The 22392-nt window shown below is 40.0% G+C and overlaps 2 protein-coding genes across 2 annotated transcripts in view; one reads left to right on the top strand and one right to left on the bottom strand.

Moving 5' to 3' along the window:
• The window catches only part of LOC129487373 (beta-defensin 103A), a 215737-nt gene that overhangs the window by 160393 nt on the left and 32952 nt on the right, over positions 1 to 22392 (top strand). The window contains exons 2-3 of the mRNA XM_063637892.1: positions 9190 to 9251; positions 9495 to 9562. The gene's annotated coding sequence lies outside the window, so the exon portion shown is untranslated. The remainder of the gene's footprint in view (positions 1 to 9189; positions 9252 to 9494; positions 9563 to 22392) is intronic.
• LOC129487390 (beta-defensin 109) lies at positions 14164 to 22184 on the bottom strand. The gene is made up of 2 exons (XM_055287996.2): positions 22003 to 22184; positions 14164 to 14614 (listed from the first exon to the last, which is right to left on the bottom strand). Exons 1-2 carry the CDS (start codon positions 22058 to 22060, stop codon positions 14409 to 14411), a joined length of 264 nt encoding a protein of 87 aa, XP_055143971.2. The 5' UTR covers positions 22061 to 22184; the 3' UTR covers positions 14164 to 14408.

The raw sequence follows: 22392 nt of genomic DNA, 5'->3' as shown, positions 1-22392 counted from the left end.
AGAAACCATCGGAGATTTTTAAAAACAGGGAGTGAAACAGAGGATTGTCTAACATTGTTAACACTGGCCCCCGTTTCAGTGGGAAAAGGCAAAAATAAGCCGTGTATCTCATGGATTCTTACATCAATTGTTCAGGATCTGAGATGTTGCCTCCACTTGTGGTCACGCATTGTGTGGTGGAATTGCAGTTAGCACATTTTGTACAAATTTGAATGATGATGAAAGTGGACATGTTCCCTGAACTAAGAGGGACCTAATTTGGGTGTGTCTGCAGGCTCCCTAGCTTAGCAGGAATGAAGATCCTGGCTCTAGGGATTTTCCCAAAATGTCTTAGACAGTAAGAAACAGGGCAGAATTTAGGCCCGGTGCCGAGGCCCCGAGTTGTAAAGACACAGCCCTGGCCTCAGAGCCCATGAAATTGGGATGGTTTCAAGTAGGATGGTGGAATGAGATGACTGTGACCTTTGGCCCCATTTCTTTCCCTTGTCTTTTCTTGGGGCCAGGTTTGCTCAATCAGACGGTTTCCTTTGCCTGATGTAAAGCGTCCTGGGTGAAGAAAGGAGCACTGCTTAGAAAGATGCTCCACAGCGGGAAAGGAGCCACTATTTTCAGGAGAATGATCCCCAGAAGCATGAGGAATCCAGACGCCGTGGCTTCACACAAGACGCTGGAGGGTCTTATTCCTGGAGTTTGAACCTGGGGATTGTTGTCCTTTAATGCCCATAACTGAATTTTAGGTGAGCCCAACCGATATCCTGTCTGTGATTCATGCTCCTCACAATGTAGTTTTCACACACGTCACACAGCGACCCTTTTCGTGTGCACTTTTTTGTGTTGCAGTAGGGTTGCTCCCAAGATTCTGTGGTTCTACGGACCCCTGAGTTGTGCCCTGGAGAACTTTCCTCCGGGTTTGGTTAACTTTGATCACTGCACCTAACGAGAAATGGACCATGAAGTCTAGTCAGCAAATACAGAGAAGTAAGGGGCCGTTTCCCACAGTCATTTCCACTGAAACACCACGTCGAGTAAATATGTCTGATTGCAGGACAGAGATTGTGCTTCAGACATCCACCTTCCGCAGCGGAATGGATGACCTGGAGTCTCCCCAAATGCCATTTGTAAATACACCAAATGAGATTTATTTCAGGTCTTTCTGATTTTATTTTAATTGAATGCAAACACTCCTTGTTTGATTTCCTTTATTATCAATACGACTTCCTTCCAAATGACTTACATGCCAGTGAATAAATTTTCCATTTCAATTAATTGGAAATGGACACCGTGAAACTGGCAAGTCACTTTGTCTATTTCCAGCCTTATTTGGGTTCCATCAAGGGCACAATTCGTAGGGTGCTTTAAGTCCTTTCAATAACCAATGTTAAAATGGCAAGCCAGAGTAAGAAGGAAGAACACCCTTCCTATCTTCCAAATTCATTCCTGTTCTACTACTCAAGGCGGTGAGAATGATCCACAGATTTCCCACATTAGCAAAATTTCACCTTCCCATGCCCACCAACAACTGACGAATGAAACACACTCCAAGAGAAAATAGTATACCCAGTCCCCTGCAATAATGTCACAGGCAAACATACACCTGAATATATCACATTCAGAAATGCACACTGAATGTCATCTGCCATAAACACAAACACACAGACAGTCCCTCCACAGGTTCAGCGACTGCTGACTCCAAAACTCAATGTCTTCCACGTGTGGGCTTATCCTTAGACACACCCATCACTCTTCATTTGTCCCTCTTGTATAGACAGAACTCTGGTTTCCTGATTATTTTATGTAGGATTGACGGTGTACATGTTTGTGTGTGTGTGTTTGTTCATCTGCCTTTGTGAGTGTGTGTATGTGTTTGTGTTTGCTAGTGGGTGTATGTGTCTGTGTTTGTGTGTTTGTGTTTGTGTGATTGTGCTGGGATGTACTTCCAAACATGTGCATTGGCTGATACCATCAATCTTTCAGCGGTTGAAGGATAAGAAGTCAGAAGTGGGCTTTCTGACTTGAGAATGGTCAACGAAGTATAGTAATTAGCACAGTGTATGTTTTTCCTTAACAAGAAAGGAGAGATCCGTGGAATCAAATAGACCTTTCAGCGATAACCTTTCCATGTTCAGCCTATTGATTCTATATCCGAATGAAATTACTTCCCAGTTTGGAACAAGACATGTCGTTGGATGAAATGGGCTTGCGGAAGCTAGATACCCCAATAATAAATCATCAGGTGGTAGAAACATGCACTAAAGTTTGACGATATACTTAATGCACAAAGTAGACTGTGAAACGCTTTCAGGAAATCCTGTAATTGCTGTGATACTAATTGATGACATCCCCTGAATTTATGATTGCAAGTAAAAAGAAATCGTCATGACATGCTATATTCAGTGGTTTTGGACGTACGACAGCAATTTAAGGAAACACGAAATAAAAAAAGTTGAGAAATCAGAAGCTTTCTCAAATAAAACCTTTGGTTCATTAAAGAAAAGATGAAAATTAAAACAACGTATCACACAGCATGGGAGATAATATTTTAATACGTATGTGATAATGGATCACCATTTGGTAGAGATGAAACAACACTTTCGAAATTTGACAAAACAAGCAACCACAATTAAACAGCGAAAAAGCCCGGGTGACAGGAGTGAGGCACTGTCTCAAGAAGAAACAAAGAGAGAGATGTAAAAGCAGGGAGTTAAACAGAGGTTTTTATACCATTGTTAATACTGGCACTTGTTTCAGTGGGAAAAGGCAAAATCAAGCCTTTTATCTCATGGATTTTTGCATCGATTGTTCAGGATCTGAGATGTTAGCTCTATTTCCAGTTAGGCATTGTGTGGTGGAGTCGCAGTTACCACATTTGGTGGAAAATTTCATGCTGATGAACGTTCTTGACCTGTTCCCTAAACTAAGAGGGAAATAATTTGGGTGTGTCTTCAGGCCTTTTGGCTTACCAGGAATGAAGATCCTGGCTCTCAGGATTTTCTCAAAATTTTTCAGACAGTAAGAAACAGAGTAGAATTTAAGCCAGGTGCCAAGGCCTTTAGATGTAAAGAAACGGCCCTGGCCTCAGGGCCCATGAAATCAGGATGATTTTAGGGAGGATGGTAGAATGAGGGGAGTGTGACCTTTGGCCTTGTTTCTTTCCCTTGTCTTTTCATGTGCCAGGTGTGGTTAATCAGAAGGCTTCCCATGCCTGATGGACAGAGTCCTGAAGGAACAAATGAGCACTGCTGATAAAGATGCTTGACAGGGAGGAAGGAGCCACCATTTTCGGGAGAATGATCCCCAGATGCATGAGAAATCCATATGCCATGGCTTCACACAAGATGCTGGAGGGTCTTATCTCTTTAACTGGGACCTGGGCACTGGTGTTCTTTAATGCTGATAACTGATTTTGAGGTGAGCCCAATTGATAACCTGTCTGCGTGTCATGCTCATCGCACTATACTTCACACACATGTCACACAGAGACACTCTAAATAAGCACATTTATATGCTTGAGCAGTATTGCACCCAAGATTCTGTGATACTGTGATTCTACAGAGCCCTGAGTTCTGTCCTGGACATCTCTACTCTTGGGTAGGTCAACTTTGATCACTGTACCTAGTGAGAAATGGACCATGAAATCTAATCAGCAAATATACAAAAGGAAGGGGCCATTCTCCACAATTATTTCACTCTGGGAGGTCAACTTTGATAACTGTACCTGACAAGAAATTGATCTGTGATGATTCCAAATCAAAGATTCTGTTGGTTTTTTGCCATTTGAATGAATTCTGTTAACATTTAAATAGCGTTTAAAATCTGAGATTTGGCATGAAATCTAATCAGCAAATACAAAAAAGGAAGGGGCCATTCTTCAAAATCGTTTCCACTGAAAGACCACCACTGATAAACAAGTCTCATTTCAGGACAGGGATCCTGCTTCCAAGATGCAGCATTCACAGCTGGATGATTGACCCAGAATCTCCTCTAATGCCATTTTTTTACACCCAAAATGCGATTTATTTCAGGGCTTTCTAATTTTATTTTAGTTGAATACACCCACTCCTGTGTTTCAGTTTCTTTCAAACACCTTTAGTTAATTAAGTATCTTGCTGCATCACCCCTTATATAACCTATGCCCACCCACTGAGACCATTACATTTACCCATCAATTACCGTATTTACCAATGAAATATCATCATTCAATTAAGTTTTTTGTCTTAGGTTGTATCCTCTTGCATTCCTCAGGGAATTTAATAGACACAGCTTACATTGTGATTATGGAACCGCTGAAGGACATTTACTTCTCAGTATTATGGGCAAATATGATAGGAGTGGAACCAGGTTAGGATAGTGGCTAAACATTTGCCTTATTTCATGTAAAACAATGCTAGTTAACAATTGTGTGCATATTAAACAGTTTGTGTGTATGTGTGTATTTGTGTGTTTGTGTCTGGATGTGTGTGTATGTGTTGAGAAGTACTTCCAAGCATGTGCATCTGGGATATAAGACCATTCTTTCAGCGACTGAACGACAAGAAGTTAGAACTACACTTTCTGATTTGAGAATTTGCAGCAATGTTATGTAATTCACACAGCATATTCTGTGTCCTAATTAAGACAGAGAGATCAATGGAGTCAAATAGACATTCCAGAGATAATCTTCCCATTTCTGGCCAGTTAATTCCATATCATGTTTTAATGATCTGGCAGTGGGGACAAGACAAGTCTTTGCATGAAATGGTCTTGTGGAAGCAAGATATGCAGATAATAAAGCATCAAATGGGACTATTGCCTTCAATAGTGAATGTAGAAACATTCACTTAAGTTTGATGAAATTCTCAATGCCCAAAATAGATTGTGAAACACTTTCAAGAAAACATGCTATAACCCAGAGACTACTTGATGGTATCCATCGAACTTATTACTGCAAGAAAAGGGAAATATTCTTGGCATTTTTAATTCAAGGGTTTCTTGCATATGACAGCATTTTTAAAAAAGTCAAAATCAGAAAAGCTTGACAAATTGGAAGATATCTATGTTAAAAGCTTTTGTTCCTTAAAGGAATGATGAAAATAATTGCAATGTAACACACGGCATGTGAGATAATGTTTTAATTTAATACATATCTAAAAATGCCTTAAAATTCAATAGAAATAAAATAAAAACTTCTAAAACTTGACAAAAGGAAACAACAAAAATTACACACTGGAAAAGCCTGGCTGACTGGAGTGACATCCTGTCTCAAGAAGGAACAAACAAACACACAAACAAGCAAAGGATTCTACAAGCAGGGAATCAAACAGATACTTGTACACCATTCTTCCTACTAGCACTCTTCATAGTAGGAAAAGGCAAAAACAACCCAAATGTGTGATGAATTACTTCATCAGTTTTGTAGCATCTGAAATACTGCCTCAATTTTTCAGTTACTCATTGTGGGGAGAACCTGCAGTTACCACATTTGTTCTAAAATATTATGCTGATGAAGGTAAACCTGTCCCGCATTCTCAGAGGGACAGAATTCTGGGGTTTCTCCAGGTTCCTTGGCTTACCAGGAATGAAGATCCGGGCTGTATAGACGTTTTTCAAAAGTATGTACATATGTATGTATGTATGCATGTATGTATGTATGTATGTATGCGTGTATGTATGTATTTCCTCTTTTTAAATTTAAAAAATACAGGATACATGTGCAGAACGTGCAGGTTTGTTATATAGGTATCTTTTGCCATGGTGGTTCGTTGCACCTATTGACTTATCCTGTAAGTTTCCTTCCCTCACCCCCAGCCCCCAACGGGCCATGTTTTGTGTTGTTCCCCTCACTGTGTCCTTGTTTTCTCATTGTTCAACTTTCACTTATTAGTGAGAACATGCAGTGGTTGTCTTTTTTGTTCCTGTGTTAGTTTCCTCAGTATGATGGCTTCCAGCTTCATCCATGTGCCTGCAAAAGACATGATCTCATTCGTTTTTATGACTGCATAGTATTTTATGGTGTATATGTACCACATTTTCTTTATCCAGTCTAGCACTGAAGGGCATTTGGGTTAGTTTCATGTCTTTGCCATTGTATATAGTGCTGCAATAAACATACATGTGCATGTGTCTTTAGAGTGGAATGATTTATATTCCTTCGGGTATATAGCCAGTAATGGGATTGCTGGGTCTAATGGTATTTCTGGTTCTAGATCCTTGAGGAATCTCTATACTGTCTTCCACAATGGTTGAACTAATTTACAGTTTCACGAACAGTGTAAAAGCGTTCCTCTTTCTTCTCAGCCTCACCAGCATCTGTTGTTTCTTAACTTTTTAATAATCACCATTCTGATGGGTGTGAGATGGTATCTCACTGTAGTTTTGATTTTCATTTCTCTGATGATAAGTGTTGTTGAGCTTTTTAAAAATATATTTCTTAGTTGCATAAATGTCTTCTTTTGATAAGTTTCTGTTCATATCTTTTGCTCACTTTTGATGGGGTTGTTTGGCATTGTTTGTTTCTTTGCTTAAAAATATGTTTTGTTTTGTTTTGTTTTTGAGACGGAGTCTCGCTCTGTCACCCAGGCTGAAGTGCAGTGGCGCGATCTTGGCTCACTGCAAGCTCCGCCTCCCGGGTTCACGCCATTCTCCTGTCTCAGCCTCCGGAGTAGCTGGGACTACCGGCGCCCACCACCGCGCCCGGCTAATTTTTTGTATTTTTAGAAGAGACGGGGTTTCACCGTGGTCTCTTGATGTCTTGACCTCGTGATCCACCCGCCTCGGCCTCCCAAAGTGCTAGGATTACAGCTGTGAGCCATCACGCCCGTACCTGCTTGTAAATATGTTTAAGTTCCTTGTCAACTTTGGTTATTAGACCTTTGTCAGATGGGCAGATTGCAATAATTTTCTCCCATTCTGTAGGTTGCTTTTTCATGCTGATGATAGTTTCTTTGCTGTGCAGAAGGTCTTTAGTTTAATTAGATCCAATTTGTCAATTTTGGCTTTTGTTGCAATTGCTTTAGGCATTTTTGCCATGAAGTCTTTGCCCATGCCTATGTCCTGAATGGTACTGCCTAAGTTTTCTTCTAGGGTTTTTATGGTTTTGGATTTTACAATTAAGTCTTTAATCCATCTTGAGTTAATTTTTGTATAAGGTGTAAGGAAGGGGTCCAGTTTTGGTTTTCTGCCTATGGCAAGCCAGTTTACCCAGCAGCATTTACTGAATAGGAGATCCTTTCTCCCTTGCCTGTTTTCGTCAGGTTTGTCAAAGATCAGATGGTTGTAGATGTGTGGTGTTATTTCTGAGGTCTTTGTTATGCTCCATTGGTCTGTATGTCTGTTTTGGCAGCAGTAGCATGCTGCTTTGGTTACTGTAGCCTTCTAGTATGGTTTAAAGTTAGGTAGCGTAATGCCTCCAGCTTTGTTATTTTTGCTTACAATTGTCTTGGCTATACGGAGTATTCTTTGATTCCATATGAAATTTAAAATAGTTCTTTCTAATCTGTGAAAAATGTCAATGGTAGTTTGATGGGTATAGCATTGAATCTATAAATTAGTTTGGGCAGTATGGCCATTTTCACAATATTGATTCTTCCTATTCATGAGGATGGAATGTTTTTCCATTCGGTTGTGTCATCTCTTATTTCCTTGCGCAGTGGTTTGCAGTTGTCTTTGAAGAGGTCCTTCACATCCCCTGTACTCCTAGCTGTATTCCTAGGTATTTTATTTTCTTTGTAGAAATTGTGAATGGGAGTTCATTCTTGATTTGGCTCTCTGCTTGACTATTGTTGGTGTAAAGGAATGCTTGTGATTTTTGCACAATGATTTAGTATCTTGAGACCTTGGTGAAGTTGCTTATCAGTTCAAGAAGTTTTTGAATTGAGATGATAGGGTTTTCTAAATATAAAGTCATGTCATCTGCAAACAGAGACAACTTGACTTTCTCTCTTCCTGTTTGAATACCTTTATTTCTTTCTCTTGCCTGATAGCCGTGATGAGAACTTCCAATACTATGTTGAATAGAAGTGGTTACAGAGGACATCCTTGTCTTGTACCAGTTTTGAAAGGGAATGTTTCCTGCTTTTGCCTATTCAATATGATGTTGGCTGTGGGTTTGTTATAAATAGCTCTTATTATTTTGAGATATGTTCCATCATTACCTAGTTTATTGAGAGTTTTTAACATGAAGGGACACTGAATTTTATCAAAGGCATTTTTGCATCTATTGAATTAATTGTCTGTTTTTTGTCTTTTGTTCTGTTTATATGATCAATTACATTTATTGATTTGTGTATGTTGAACCAGCCTTTCATCCCAAAGATGCAGCTGACTTGATTGTGGTAGATAAGCTTTTTGATGTGCTGCTGGATTCTGTTTGCTAGTATTTTATTAAGCATTTTTGCATTGATGTTCATCAGAGATATTGACCTGGATTGAGCAGGTATGTGTGTGTGTGTGTGTGTGTGTGTGTGTTTCTACCTTGGTTTGCCAGTAGGTTGATGTGTGAGTGTGTGTGACTTGTGTGTGTGTATGTGTGTGTGTGTGTGAATGTGTGACAGAGAGCCAAACTAGGGCAAAGGAAGTTCCCTGGCCTGCCATGACACTAAATGTTCTGAATTCAAGATACCAAGAGAGGCATGAGACCCACGGTAGAAACTTCATGATGTGGCCAGGTTTTGGGGGTTTCTGGGAGTTGCCAGTGGGCATGTCTCATGCTTGCTCCCACTGAAAGTCCATGTCTTCTCTCTAAATGGGAGATGGCTCTGTATAGAGAACAGGCAACTGAGAGCATGATGTAAGGGTTCTACCTCATACTCACTAGGAAACAAAACAGTTTTCATCATCTCTCACTCCATTCTCATTGCACTCTATAGACACAGGGGTCAGTTACCTGAAATATTAGCATAGCTGAAGTCCTCAGACCAAATTAGATGTCCTACCTTCTCATGTGGATCAGATCCTAAAAAACAACTGCTTCCTGTGGTCATTATCTTTTATCACAGGCCATTTCCAATCCAGAGGAAGACCTTCTAGAAGAGGTGATGGGTGGGAGAGTGCTGACATACTATGTGAAGCTACTATTTGGAGTTGGACACGAGTGCATGTGAACTTGTGCCACCGCGTGAATGTGAGCTGGATGACAAATGGAGATTTGGACTTGTGATAATTGACCTCTGTGTCATTGTGTGGAAGAGTGACTGGTCCCTTTATTTCCTGTAGCTTGACTACCACGCAAATGAATCCACTCAAATGTTGGCAAGTGGAGCAGAGTCCCAGGACAGGTAAGGCACTTTCCCTGCTTTTTCTTAAGATCAATCCCCATGCCTAGAAATTAATGTTACATCCCACACAATCCTTAGAGAGTGCATTCTGCAGGATGAGTGAAAAGGCATTTACGATTCTTGGGGGCAGATGTTCTGCAGTTGGCCTGTGCTAGTTCATGTCTTTCTGCAGATCACATCCTTAACCTCTAGAGAGTCTTGTAGGACCAGAGCCTTACCTTTCCCAGTCCGCAATCTTCACAGGTACAGAAACACCCCCAGTTCAAGGATCTTCACACCTGGATTTAGGCCTACTCCTGCAATTACCCTAGGTAAGTTTCCTAGTTCTTAATGGCAAAGTTTGGACAATGCTCTTCAAACTCCAGGCAACAAGCAACATCTAGGGAATGTGCTTTTAGGTAGAGTCAGCATAATATCCCATTCTGGGAGACATTTTTATTTTAAAATTGTAGAGGATGATGCTGCTTTTGGCTCTCTCCCAATCAGCACCATTTGCAGCCTCTTTTGAAGACAGAGAACTGAGGGCTGTCCTTCGAATGGAGCAGTGTGATTCCAAAAAAAGAGATGCTCCTTGTGGTCCTGGGACCAAGGATAGGACTCCAGTTGAGCTGGTGGAAGAGGTCCTCATCCTAGCCCAACGGAGAGCCCTGCAGCTGAGCTTGGGCGATGTGGTCCACGTGTTTGTTTCTGAGTATGTCCTGAGGTTGCTGGATGGCTTGCACTTCCCTATGCAGATCCAATGCATCTTTTGCTTTTTTGCTTCTACAACCTGGAAGTTATATGTTCAAGACGGAGCCATCTCAGCCATAACAACAGAGAATGTACGACTCTCACGTGAGAAAGAGGGGTAGGCAGTGCTCCTGTATCACCAGCCCTTGATGAGACTCTGAGGAAACCACATGATGGAGATCAGTCCTTCTCTCCTGTAAGGAACTCATTCTATGAAAGAGCAATTGGTGGCTGCAAGAGCTGTCTCTGGGACAGCTGTTCATGTCTATATCTGCAGGGCAGCCCTCATAGTCATATGCAGTCATATCCATAGTCATATCTGGAGTCAGACTCCAGTTTGACTGAGTGAATGGAGAAACTACACATTTATTACTGAATAATAACATTAATAAACCATCTTAATGAGAGTAATAATAAACATATTGATGAGCATTAACAGGAATGATGATGATTATTATGATCTAACATCCATAATTAATAATTTTAATATTGATAATAATACTAACCCTGTGGACTTGGGACCTAAAGAGCAGTTTCCCCTGACAATTATCCCATATTTGGCCACATGGGGTAATATTGAGTTCCAGAAGGCGAAGATTAACATTCAGAAAAATAGGAAAAACAACCTGCAGGTAGGCATGTGCACACATGGGGACTCTATGGAAATCTCAGGTGTCTCAGCCTATGAATAAATACTAAAGTGACTCTTGTTCTGCATCTCCATGCTAACAAACATGCACCAGCTCTCAGGAGGTAGGACAGCTGGCTGATGGGGCAAGACTTCTTGAAAACATGGCAGGAGTCAAAAATCACACATGCTACCCAGCAGCAGAGCTCATGACAAGCAGTAAACCCCAGCAAAAGGACCTGGCTACCCTTCTGCCATCTGCTCTCCCATGGCCCCTCTTGACTGGTACATTTAGGCACTGGCATAACCTTCACTGGCTGTAGGAGGGCACAATCCTCAGTATTCTCCCATCTGCAAGAAAGACAAAAATTAACTGAATGCCATGGCTTCTGGGTATCCTTAGTGGGCTTAGCATATTTTTCATTTACTTTAACAGGCCAGTTATCCAGGCAGTGACTTTCAGTACAGCTACAGTCACCTCTGGACACCTGTGGAGACTTTAAAAATTTCCAGAAGGTCAGGAATTTTTGGAGACCTTTCTCATGGTTACATTGCCTGCAAAGGTGAGTCAATAAGCTTCTGAACTGACTTAGAAAATGTTGTAGAGACTCTTGTGAGCAGATAGACCCTCTCCTGACACTCCAGATAGATGTTTCTGGGTCACACACACCTAATTTAACAACATCTCATTATCTCAGGTGGGTAACAGAAAGCAATTTAGGACCTATCCCAGTGTGGATGAGAGATACTGAGTTTGCTTAGAAAAATGTTAGATAGACTAGAAAGCCCATTCTGAGGCTCAAAATCCTGCACATAGAGTTGCTGGCACATAAAGCGTATGTATAGATTCTTTGTCAGCCCATTAGAAGGTCAGGATGTACTTCATCAGTATACCATGCTGGTATGAAGAGATTCTTGCCTCCAAAGGGACTCAGAATATTTCAGGGAACCTGTATTAGTCCATTTTTACACAGTTGTAAAGACACTACCCCACACTGGGTAGTTTACAAAGGAAAGATGTTTAATTAATTCACAGTTCTGCATCACTAGGGAGGCCTCAGGTAACTTACAGTCATGGTGGAAGGCAAGACAGAAGCAGGCACTGTTTTTCACAAGGTGGCAGGAGAGGGAAGTGAGTGCACAGAAAAAAAAACCTCCTACTTTAAAACCATCAGATCTCCTAAAAATTCACTTACTATCATGAGGATAGCATGAAGTAAACTTCTTCAACACATGGCAATTACAGGTCCCTGTGTCGATATGGGGGGATAATAATTTGACATGAGGTTTGGGTGGGGACACAGAGCCAAACCATATTATTCTGCTCCTGGCACCTCCCAAATCTCGTGTCTTTTATATATATTTCAAAACCAACCATGCTTTCCCAACAGTCCCCCAAAGTCTTAACTGATTCCAGCATAACTCAAAACTCCAAGTCCAAAGTCTTATTTGAGACAAGTCCCTTCTGCCTATCAGCCTATAAAATTAAAAAAAAAAAAAGTTGGTTACATCAACAATGGCGACCTCATGACCCTGACCTGTGCCCTATCCTACTGTGGCTCAACTGATATCCAAGATGCAAGACAAAGTCCTCTTTCCTCTAATCTCCTCTAGCAGAAGGAAGGGGTCTTTTTTGGAGCTGCAAGCTGTGCTGCCTGTGGTTGGGGAAGTGGTAATGCAAGTACTCCTTTAGCTGTCCTGGCTGGTGTCCTCGCTCACCTCAGTAACCTGGCTCTGAGCACAGTACTATTGTGTCTGCAGTAGTGTATGAGATGGAAAATAAGTCTCCATTCTCCAAGACGCTTCTTGAGCATCAAGGCTGCCTGATTGTTGGGATATAGCTACAGACTTTCCTCACTGAGCCTAGCATGCACATGTTCCTCTGCTGGAAAAAAAGACAAAAACAAACAAACCACCAAACAACTTCCCACAAGTGGAATGTTCTGGGACTCAAGGCCATCTAGATTATTTTGTCTCCAAAATAATGTCTTGATGTGGTGCGCTTCCTCTTTCCTCAGAGTAGGAGTCCCTGAAATTCAGATTACTGTGTATGCTGCTGCTTCTTCTCTGGGTCTAGGTACCCCGTGGGGCTGCCACACACCAGGCTGGTGCTCAGGAATGTCTGCAATGGATCCAGTGATGTAATCTGTCCTCAAGTCTCACAGCAGTGTGTATCAGCAGCTGATCAGATGGGAATGGCAGGGGAGTGATGTAGACTCTGAGAGATTCCTTGGTTATAAATAGTCCTAGTGTGTTGTGTGTTGGATTTCTCAAATGCCAGTTGTAGTAGTAATGAACTCATCACATGGACAGACCCAGGGCCTCCTGGTTAGCCAGAGTGATGCAAGCAATGGTAACAATTGTGGTCACTCACAACTTTTCTCCTTCCTGGGTGCTATGTTATTCTCCCTGCAGATGCTGTAAAGGACTGTCAGTAGGCCTTCAGCCAGCAGATGGTGCTTCCAAAAGACTGTCAGCTCTGGTGGTAGTGGTGAGATTTAGACTTGCCTTATCTTACCCATGGGAGGCACTCTGGTGTCTCAGGAAATAGGTGGAGCCATAGAGCTTCTAAAAGTTTCTTCTGTTATTTGTGTTAATCTACCAGGGTAGGTGGTTGAGCAAAGTCAGGTGGGAACTAGGTCAGGTAAGGTGATGCTCTGGCGCTCTATGTGTGGGACAAGCAGTGGCTCCTGTGGGAAATGGAAGGCAGTTCTTGGGCCACTGGGGAAATTTTCCAGAGAGAAGTGAAGCTGTCTCTGCCTCTGTACAAGGAGAGTCCATATGAAGAATGGGGAGTAGCAGCTTGGTAGTAAGCCCCATCCAGCTCGCACACGCTTGGCAAGGCAGGTCTCACACCCACAGTGTTCCACTGGGAGTAGCCAACTAAGTTTCAAGAAGTCTGAGCTCAGAACTCAAAACTGACCAGTACCATAAGCCTCTCATATGGAGACAGCAACTGCAACCTTCAGGCCACACCCTTCCCAATCCACCTGCAGAGCAGGGGCCCCCAGCACCTGGGCTTGCTGCTGCATCACACTTCCCACTCACCTCTCAGTTCTGGCCTGGGGAGTTTGTCCCCATTTTCAGTTGGGAGGTTCTCTCAACCTGTGACCACCATCGGAGTTAGCTGGCAGACTTCTAGGAGGTCCTCTCTGAGGTAGAATCAGAAATGGCTTCCCTCCATCCTGCCAGAAACTGTGAATGTGCTGGAGATTCAAAGCACATCCCAATGCCACTCCTCATATACTCACCACTCTTCCCTAAATCAGCTCCAGCGCTGAGTAGGGTTAAGGCCTTCCCTCACAGCCTGGATTGATAGGTTTCCCAGTGGAAGGGTATATCTTAGAGTCAGTTTACCCCCCTCTCCCACCCTGGAAACTTACAATTTTCTGCCTAGCTTATGGTGTAAGCTGCATCCTACTACTTCTTTCAAATGGTCTGTGGCTTATTTCAATTTTCCTGTTAAATTCCTGTGTTGCTTCTTGAAAGACAGTTCACAGTGTGAATCTCTACACACCATTTTGTCTTTCCAAGTGCAAGAGGCAGGCTAACAATGCCTTCAATCCACCCTCTTGGAAAACAAAAGTAACAGTTTTCTCATTTTTAAAAGTTTTGTTAAGATCTTTTAATGACTCACAAAGAAATAGTACTTGGGTATATTTGAAATTAGTATTTATTCATTTATGTTGATAAGTGAAAATGCAAGATGGTTATCAAGATGGAAGTACTTAATATGTATATTTTAATATTCTTAGATGCAAATAACTTCACTTTTAATGTATTTTTATTTTATCTCAGTTTCATTTCAACTTAAGTTTAAGGGGTTCTTGATAATCTGACATGATAAGTGGTGTTGGAATTGGCATTAAAATCCACCATGCTCTACAGCACTTCATCCTTCTTCGGCAGGAACCAATTTGATCTTCTACTACTTTGCAGACATCTCTTCTGCAAACACCAGACAAATTGAGACAATGACCTTCTGCAGCACCCAAACCACCTCTTACTGCAGGAAAGAAGATCCAGTGAGATAGTTAGTCCACAAATGGAATGTAAATCCATAAACACTCTTAAGTAACAGAATAAATTTAGTATGAGCATTTTTATGTGGGAGCTCTTGAAATGGTTGCTGCTCATATGTCAGAGACACATGCAGATTAAGAAAGGTAGCAGTTCCAGTCCTTGTTTGGCCCAACAGTCACTGCATTTTTGGTGGGGAAAAGGGATGTGGGAGGAGATGGTACATCTTCATTTTTTTCTCTGGGTTTTCTGTCAGAAAGTGCTGTTGCTTACTCCAGTGGCAAAAAATGCCAGTGTCTTCTGCCAGAGTGGGTTACTGAGGGCCATGGTGGTTCCACCTTGTGGCTGATACAGATAGTCCCTTTCTGCTTTTGTTTCCAGCCAAAAAAGATGTTTCTGGCATCTCAGGTATGCTGATTTCAGCAGCTGTTTTTTCTATATTGCCATTCTTTTTTTTTTTTTCTTTCACTCTCTCTTTCTTTTTTTTTTTTGGCTTCACTGTGTTGCCATAGTTTCTTAAATGGTCCCTTGAACCCTCCCAGGGCTATTTTGGTTTGTACATAGCTATCTATATATTTTTTTCTTGGGGGGAGGTGTAGAGCTAAAGGCTGGTATATCCTGCTCCTGCTCCCTCAAGTGACGTTACTCCCCCAAGCTAATATTTCAGGCTTTCAATTTATTCATGCTCTCATCTGTTCAAACATAAGTAGAAATTACTTTTTCTCTCCACATTTGGGTTTGATCTATCTACTTTAATTGCTAATAGTGTCTTAGTCATAGAATAGATTAGTTAGAAAAAAGTATGTTTTTGACATTATAAATGATTCTTTCAATTTGTGTCTAAAAGTGGAAAATGCTAGAAAGCTTAACATTTATTATTGTATTCAGACCAGTATTTCCTCCAGATGACCTTTATTACAACAAAGATAATTTAATGAAGATCTCTCTAATGGTAAAGCTGATGGCTTTGTGCTATTACAATATCCTTAAAATAAAGTGACGGTCTGGTGGAAAGAACAACTAAAGCAAGGATTAGGAAAAAAACAGTTAATACCTTCATTTTGATCTCACTCTGCATTAAGAGTTTTCATTGTGTTAAAGATTTATTATAAATTAAGTAATTTAATGTTCATTTAATAATAAATGGATCCTATTAAATGATTTTTAAAATTATAATCACATTACTTTTATTCACATCTGTCTACTGATGCCATTCCTAGATGAGAATGGTATAACATTATTTTATTTTTTTCATTTTGCCACATCTTTATTTACTTAGGTTTATGCTGTATCAAAGAATGTATGTGTGGGAGTAATCGGTGATTCAGGAATGCATGAGGAGGAGGTTTAAGCTCTTTAACCTTGAACAATTAAAATTAGCAACATAATATTGAAATACATACACAACATTCAAGTGGTACTTTCAAAATAGTGTATATTTCCTCTGTTTATTTGTAGCTTTTAAGCCCAGCTAGAAGCATTCTATTTCCTTTAGGCACCATAAGTCTGAAAGTCTGTAGTGAAAACTACAAGTAGTAAATGATGTTAATTCATGTGCTCCCACCTGTGGAAGAATTGAAACGTCTTAGATAAAAAAAGATGGTGCAATTGGTGTGTAAAGTATCTAGAATATAATTTGGTGCTGGTTTTTCTGTTTCTATAGCAGAATAACATATATAATATACCCATTTCATCAAGTTATTTAAATATGCCTTTGAACAGGGAGAATTGAAAATAATACCGTGAATCCTGGTAAATATTTAAAAATAATGAGAAGAATATTGCCTTTACAAAGTCAAAATTTGTCTGAATACAACCAATACAGCAATTTCATAGCAAAACACTTTCTTCAATACTATTAAAATCAGAAGGAAAAGAAGAATACCCACTGTCAATGTTGTATTAATATCATTCTAAAAGTTTTGGACAATGAAATAAGTTGTAAGAAGAGAAGTCAGGGGAGACTTGAGCCCATTGTTTTTCCTCTCCTTCTGTACCTCCCAAAATACCACTGGAATGTTGTAACATTTTGAAGAATCTATAGTAGTGTCCCAAATCATAGAATAGTATGAACACATCTGAATCTGAGATATCTCCAAAAGATACAAAATTGGTGTGATTAGAATGAAAAAAGATTTAGGCTTTTGGCCATGACTGCAAGTTAGCTGCTCTCAAATGACTGCTGCTGTCGAACAAATACATTTTAGAGGATCTCTGTGAAACATTTCTATTCTTCAAAATGGTTAGGCAAGTTCTTAAAATATCTCCTCTTTCAAACACAAAACTAGTCTGTGAACTGGAGCTTGAGCACTGGGCACTTTGTATTGGCTGGCTGACAGAGGGGGGTGAGGGTTTCCCAGATCTTCTAGGAAGATCTGCTATTATCAGCAATGCTAATGGTGGTACTACTGACCCTTGGGCCATCAGAAATTCCATTTCGTTAATCCTGGAACTTCTATATTGAGATAAAGCATTGAGTCAGTTTCACAGAGGAAGTTTGCATAATAGCATTCTCATTTCAGACCGTAGAGTGATGGCAGATTAAGGATGAGCAAAGAGTTCAGTATTAAAAATTATCAGGTAAGCAAGACACCATGAATAAAAGTTAATGAAATGAATAGCATGTTTAAACCCTTGAAAACTAAATGTATTGGAATTGTCACTGTGGAGAAATAATTAAGCAGCTGTGTATCGATTGTTTAAAGAAACAATCTACTATTACAAAGATGTAAAAACAATAGTAAAACAATATAGATAGTAGAAAAAATGGGCAGGTCTGGCTGGGCGTGGTGGCTTATGCCTGTAATCGCAGCACTTTGTGAGGCCGAGGCGGGTGGATCATGAGGTCAAAAGTTCAAGACCAGCGTGCCCAAGATGGTGAAAATTTGTCTCTACTAAAAAAAGAAGTATATATATATATATATATATATATACACACACAAATTAGCTGAGCATGGTGGTGGGCACCTGTACTCCCAGCTACTCAGGAGGCTGAGGCAGGAGAATCACTTGAACCTGGGAGGTGGAGGTTGCAGTGAGCCAAGATCGCACCACTGCACTCCAGCCTGGGCAACAGAGTGAGACTCTGTCTCCAAAAAAAAAAAAAAAAAAGGCAAGTCTGAATTAAAAAAATTTTAAAAATACATGCAAGTTATCAATGATATATTAGATATAGGTAACAGGATAATTAGTAAAGAAAAAAATGCTTAAATGATATATCCAGAATGTAGCATGTAAACACAAGGTCTAACATTTATTTAATTCAAATATGCGGAGAGAAAAGTGTAAGAGGATTCACCATTTCAGGAGATTTTCTTTTTTTTTTTTATTATACTTTAGGGTTTTAGGGTACATGTGCACAATGTGCAGGTTTGTTACATATGTATCCATGTGCCATGTTGATTTCCTGCACCCAATAATTCGTCATTTAGCATTAGGTGTATCTCCTAATGCTGTCCCTCCCCCCTCCCCCCACCCCACAACAGTCCCCGGAGCGTGATGTTCCCCTTTTCAGGAGATTTTCAAAAAGAAATTAGGAAGAAGTATAAATCCATTGATTCAAAGAATATATTTCTACCAGATGATATAAAAATAAATTCACATTAGTTAAATTATAAAACATTAAAACCAAACACCAGACCATACAAACATTGAAAAAAGGACAATTTATAATGAAATAATATTTATCTGAATATTATAGTGAAGCAAAAACTAAAAATGAGTAAACTAGTATCAACAAATGTTGAGAGAAAATAACTGTTAATATAGAATTGGGTACTCAGTAATGCTGTCTTTTAAGAACAAAAATAACAATATGAAATTGACAGATAAAAACTAAAATTGTTCACTACCAAGGGATCTGCAGCAAATAAAATTTCAAAGGCTATATATCAGGAAGAAAGAATTTAACCCAAAAGGTGATCTCAGAGTCAGCTTTGAATTCCATAAATATCACTAAACTGATGATAATAGTAATACTTTCTGGCATGGGGGAATTCTGAAAAGAACTGAACTTTTACTTTTGTTTAGAATTTAGAAAGTTATAGAAAAATGCCCTTGCCCTGACAAAGAGAATAAGCTGGATAATCTATAGACCATAGATTTCATTTTAAAAGACAGAGCTGAGGTCTCAAAAAAAGCTAATTAACTTAAATTCAGAGTGATGAAGCACTACTGAAAAAAGAACGGATCCACTGATGCTTTGTGTGTACATGAGTTGCAGCAGCAGAAGCAGGAGGCAGCTGCCCTTGATGGAGAAAAGAAGGAAACAAGTAAACCTCAGGCAAATGTTGAAAGGCTGAGCATGGGCTTGTGATAGTTTAGCATCAGTAGGGGCCCAAACACACTCACTCCCACTCACTAATGCTTTAATGCTTTTCTCTTTCTTTCTTTCTTTCTTTCTTTCTTTCTTTCTTTCTTTCTTTCTTCTTTCTTTCTCTCTCTCTCTCTCTCTCTCCCTTTCTTTCTTTCTTTCCTTTCTTTCTTCCTTTGTTTCTCTTTTTCTTTCTTTCCTTTCTTTCTTTCTTCCTTCCTTCCTTCCTTCCTTCCTTCCTTCCTTCCTTCCTTCCTTTCTCTTTCTTTCCTTTCTTTCTTCCTTTCTTTCTCTTTCTTTCTTTTTTCTTTCTTTCCTCTTTCTTTCTTTTCTTTCTTTCTTTCTTTCTTTTCTCTTTCTTTCTTCCTTTCTTCCTTTCTTCCTTTGTTTCTTTCTTTCTCTTTCTTTTTTTCTCTTTCTTTCTTTCTTTCTTTCTTTCTTTCTTTCTTTCTTTCTTTCTTCTTTCTCTTTCTTCTTCTTCTTTTTGTTTTTTTCTTGACAGAGTCTCACTCTGTCATCCAGGCTAGAGTGCAATGGCACGATCTTGGCTCACTGCAACCTCCGCCTCCAGGGTTCAAGTGATTCTCCTGCCTCAGCCTCCCAAGTAGCTGGGACTACAGGTGCGTGCCACCACATCCGGCTAATTTTTTGTGTTTAGTAGAGGCAGAGTTTCACCGTATTAGCCACTGACCTCGTGATCTGCCTGCCACAGCCTCCTAAAGTGCTGGGATTACAGGCGTGAGCCACCACGCCCAGCCCCACTAATGCTTTTTTCCTGACCTATCCTGTGTGCTCCTAGGTAAGATCAGATGGAGAGCGGGAGAACTACATGAGACACTTTTGAGGGACAGGCATGTAGGAACTGCTGCAATTTGAGGTCAGAGCAAGATAAAGTTCTCACTGTGAGAATCGTGGAAAATCCTCTGTTACTGGGGAGTGGGTTGGGGAGCTGAGAGAATCCCCCCTTCACTCCCTTTTCTCACAGGTGCATAAGAAGAGAGGCCTGATGAGATCTGAAGGCAGGGCAGGGCAGGTGGCTGAGCGAAGTAGATTGTCTGGTCTTTCACTGAGTGTGTGGCAGCTAATGCTCGAGATTGGGCAAGGGATGGGAGCCCTGAGAGATTCTTGAGGTGCAGAGATAGAGGCTTGCTGAGGATGAAAGTGAACAGGAAAGCTAAGAGAGGCTCCAATGCTGACCATGGCACTCTGCAAGAAGAGAAAATCTGTATGTAGAGGTTTCTGAGGGAAAATCGTGAGTTCATTTTTGGATATATATTACTTTTGAAATTAAGTGTCCAAGTAGATATACCAGTTATGCAGTTGGATAATTTATTATAAGCCTGGAGTTCAAAAGGACGTCCAAAAGGAGAATTTAAAAAGATGAGACTTGCTGAGCCCTTCCAAAGAGTGTGTGGTGAGGAAGAAGAGAAGAGGACCAGGAACTGAGCTCTGGAGCTCTCCAATAGGAGGTGTGATGCAAAAAGATGAGGAAGAAACAAAGGAAGCCAAAGTGGTAGCTCCAGTGACATAGGCTGAGAATCAAGTGAATGTGCTGTCCTCGAAGCCAAGTGAAGAAAGTATACTGTGAAGAAGGAAGTGATTATTTGTGTCAAATGCTGCTAATGGGCCAATTAAAGTTGTAGTGAAAAATGATCATTGGATCTAGCAATACGGAGATTATTCGTCACTTTGACAAAAGTGGTGTCAATAGCATGGTCAAAAAAGGGGGAGAGAGCCTGATTGGGATATATTTAAGAAACAATGAGAGGAGAGGAATTGAAGACAGAGAGTGTGGACAACTATTTTAAGATGTTTTGCTGAAAAGTAGAGCAAAAAATGGGATGACAGCTGGCATCAGAAGAAAAGCAAGGACATTCTTTTTCTTAGATCAGAAAAACAACAGCATATTTGTATGCTGATTGTAATAATTTACTAGCATCAAAAATGATGACACAGTCATGATACAGTGAACTGCAACAGGAAAATCCCCAAGTACACAGCGAAGAGGGAATATAATACACAAATTTAAAAATTATTTGAATCTCTGAAACATCTGTTTTGATATTAACCTTTCATTCCTGCAATAGTTATTTTAAGCATCTTCTCATTTTCTCTTGTTCAGTGTTGTGAGGTTATTACAAACTGTATTAGACTTTTTGAAAAACATTTTTTAAAATACTAGTTTTTTCTCATTTGTTTCATTAATTTATATTTTGTATTTATAATTTTCCCTTTATCTTCTTTAGGTTTATTTTGCTGTTTTTTTTTCCAAAAGCCCCCAGAATGCATGTTTAGCCCATTACATTTTAGCCATTTTTGTATTGAAAGTTATGTTACCCATTTCTGTGTGGTTACCTGTATATACCATGAGCAGCACTTCCTTATGTCTTTGCTCCTTTTTAATTCACTTGTCTGAAGTTCCTTTAACTCTGCTTTCTAGTCCTCAGTTTCACTTTGGAAATCATTTTTTATTCATAACCACATAAAACATAATTTATTTTGAAAAGTCTTATATAATTTTCACTTATTCTAGGATTATAATTTTTCTGTTTGTCTCTTCAAAAAAAACTTTCAGATTTGTCAACACTCATTTAGCAGTAGCTCCTATTGATAGGATTCCATCCATCTCTTTTGACCTAGTAAGTGAATATAATAATAGATACCATAGAAATTCAATCCTGTCAGATTTAACTGCCTGCATATAAATTTCCGTGTCCCACAAAGGCATCTCATTGAGGTCACATTCTGTTGTATCCTTACTTTGTATCTTGAGATGCCTTGGTGGGGCATCAAAATTTATATGTAGGCAGTTTGATCTGACAGGATTGAATTTCAGCAGCATCCATTATTATATCCACTCACTAGGTCAAAAGACATGGATGGAATCTTATCAACAGGAGCTACTGCTAAATGAGTCTCTTTTCTATTTTTCCCTATTATAATCCTAGTGAAGCTGTAAATATTAGGTTCTTGAACCCACAGGACTGATTCTAGGATCTTGTCTGGCCAGGGATATAGCCTGCTAATCTGCAGAACCTCATAGTAATCAGCTACCAACTTACCTGGGGATAAGAGAATTGAAAAAAGAAGGAGAATAAGGAGAAGCAAATGTAGTCTCATGGCTGAAGGGCCAGCATCAATGTAGGTTGAGCCTGGAGTCTCTGGGCATCGAGTGTCTGGGCCTTTTTATGAAGCTCTCTGAGTCTGTGATTTGTCCTTGGTTAGTAGAGCCTAACAAAAAGAGAATAACTAAATCTCCCACAGGAAACTTCCAGGACACACAAGTACAAAAATGTGCTTATATCTCAATGGATGAGAAAGCAGGTGGATGCTATTTATTTCCCAAAGATTCAGGATGTCTTTATTGTCACCTGCTTTCTTTATTATTTTCGACATGCACAAGCAATAATCATTGATCTGACGTCGTACATCTACTGTTTGCCAGGCAATAT

This window comes from Symphalangus syndactylus, chromosome 1 (genome assembly GCF_028878055.3).
Source record: "Symphalangus syndactylus isolate Jambi chromosome 1, NHGRI_mSymSyn1-v2.1_pri, whole genome shotgun sequence".
Lineage (NCBI taxonomy): Eukaryota > Metazoa > Chordata > Mammalia > Primates > Hylobatidae > Symphalangus > Symphalangus syndactylus.
Note: the sequence above shows the minus strand (reverse complement) of the source record. Positions and strands in the feature narration are given on the sequence as shown.

Coding starts and splice junctions, on each gene's coding strand:
- LOC129487390 (XM_055287996.2), bottom strand. CDS start 22,060: ATGAGACTACATTTGCTTCTCCTTATTCTCCTTCTTTTTTCAATTCTC. Junction 14,615..22,002: donor TTCAATTCTCTTATCCCCAG/GTAAGTTGGTAG, acceptor TCTTTCCTGCAG/TAAGAGGTGGTTTGGGTGCT.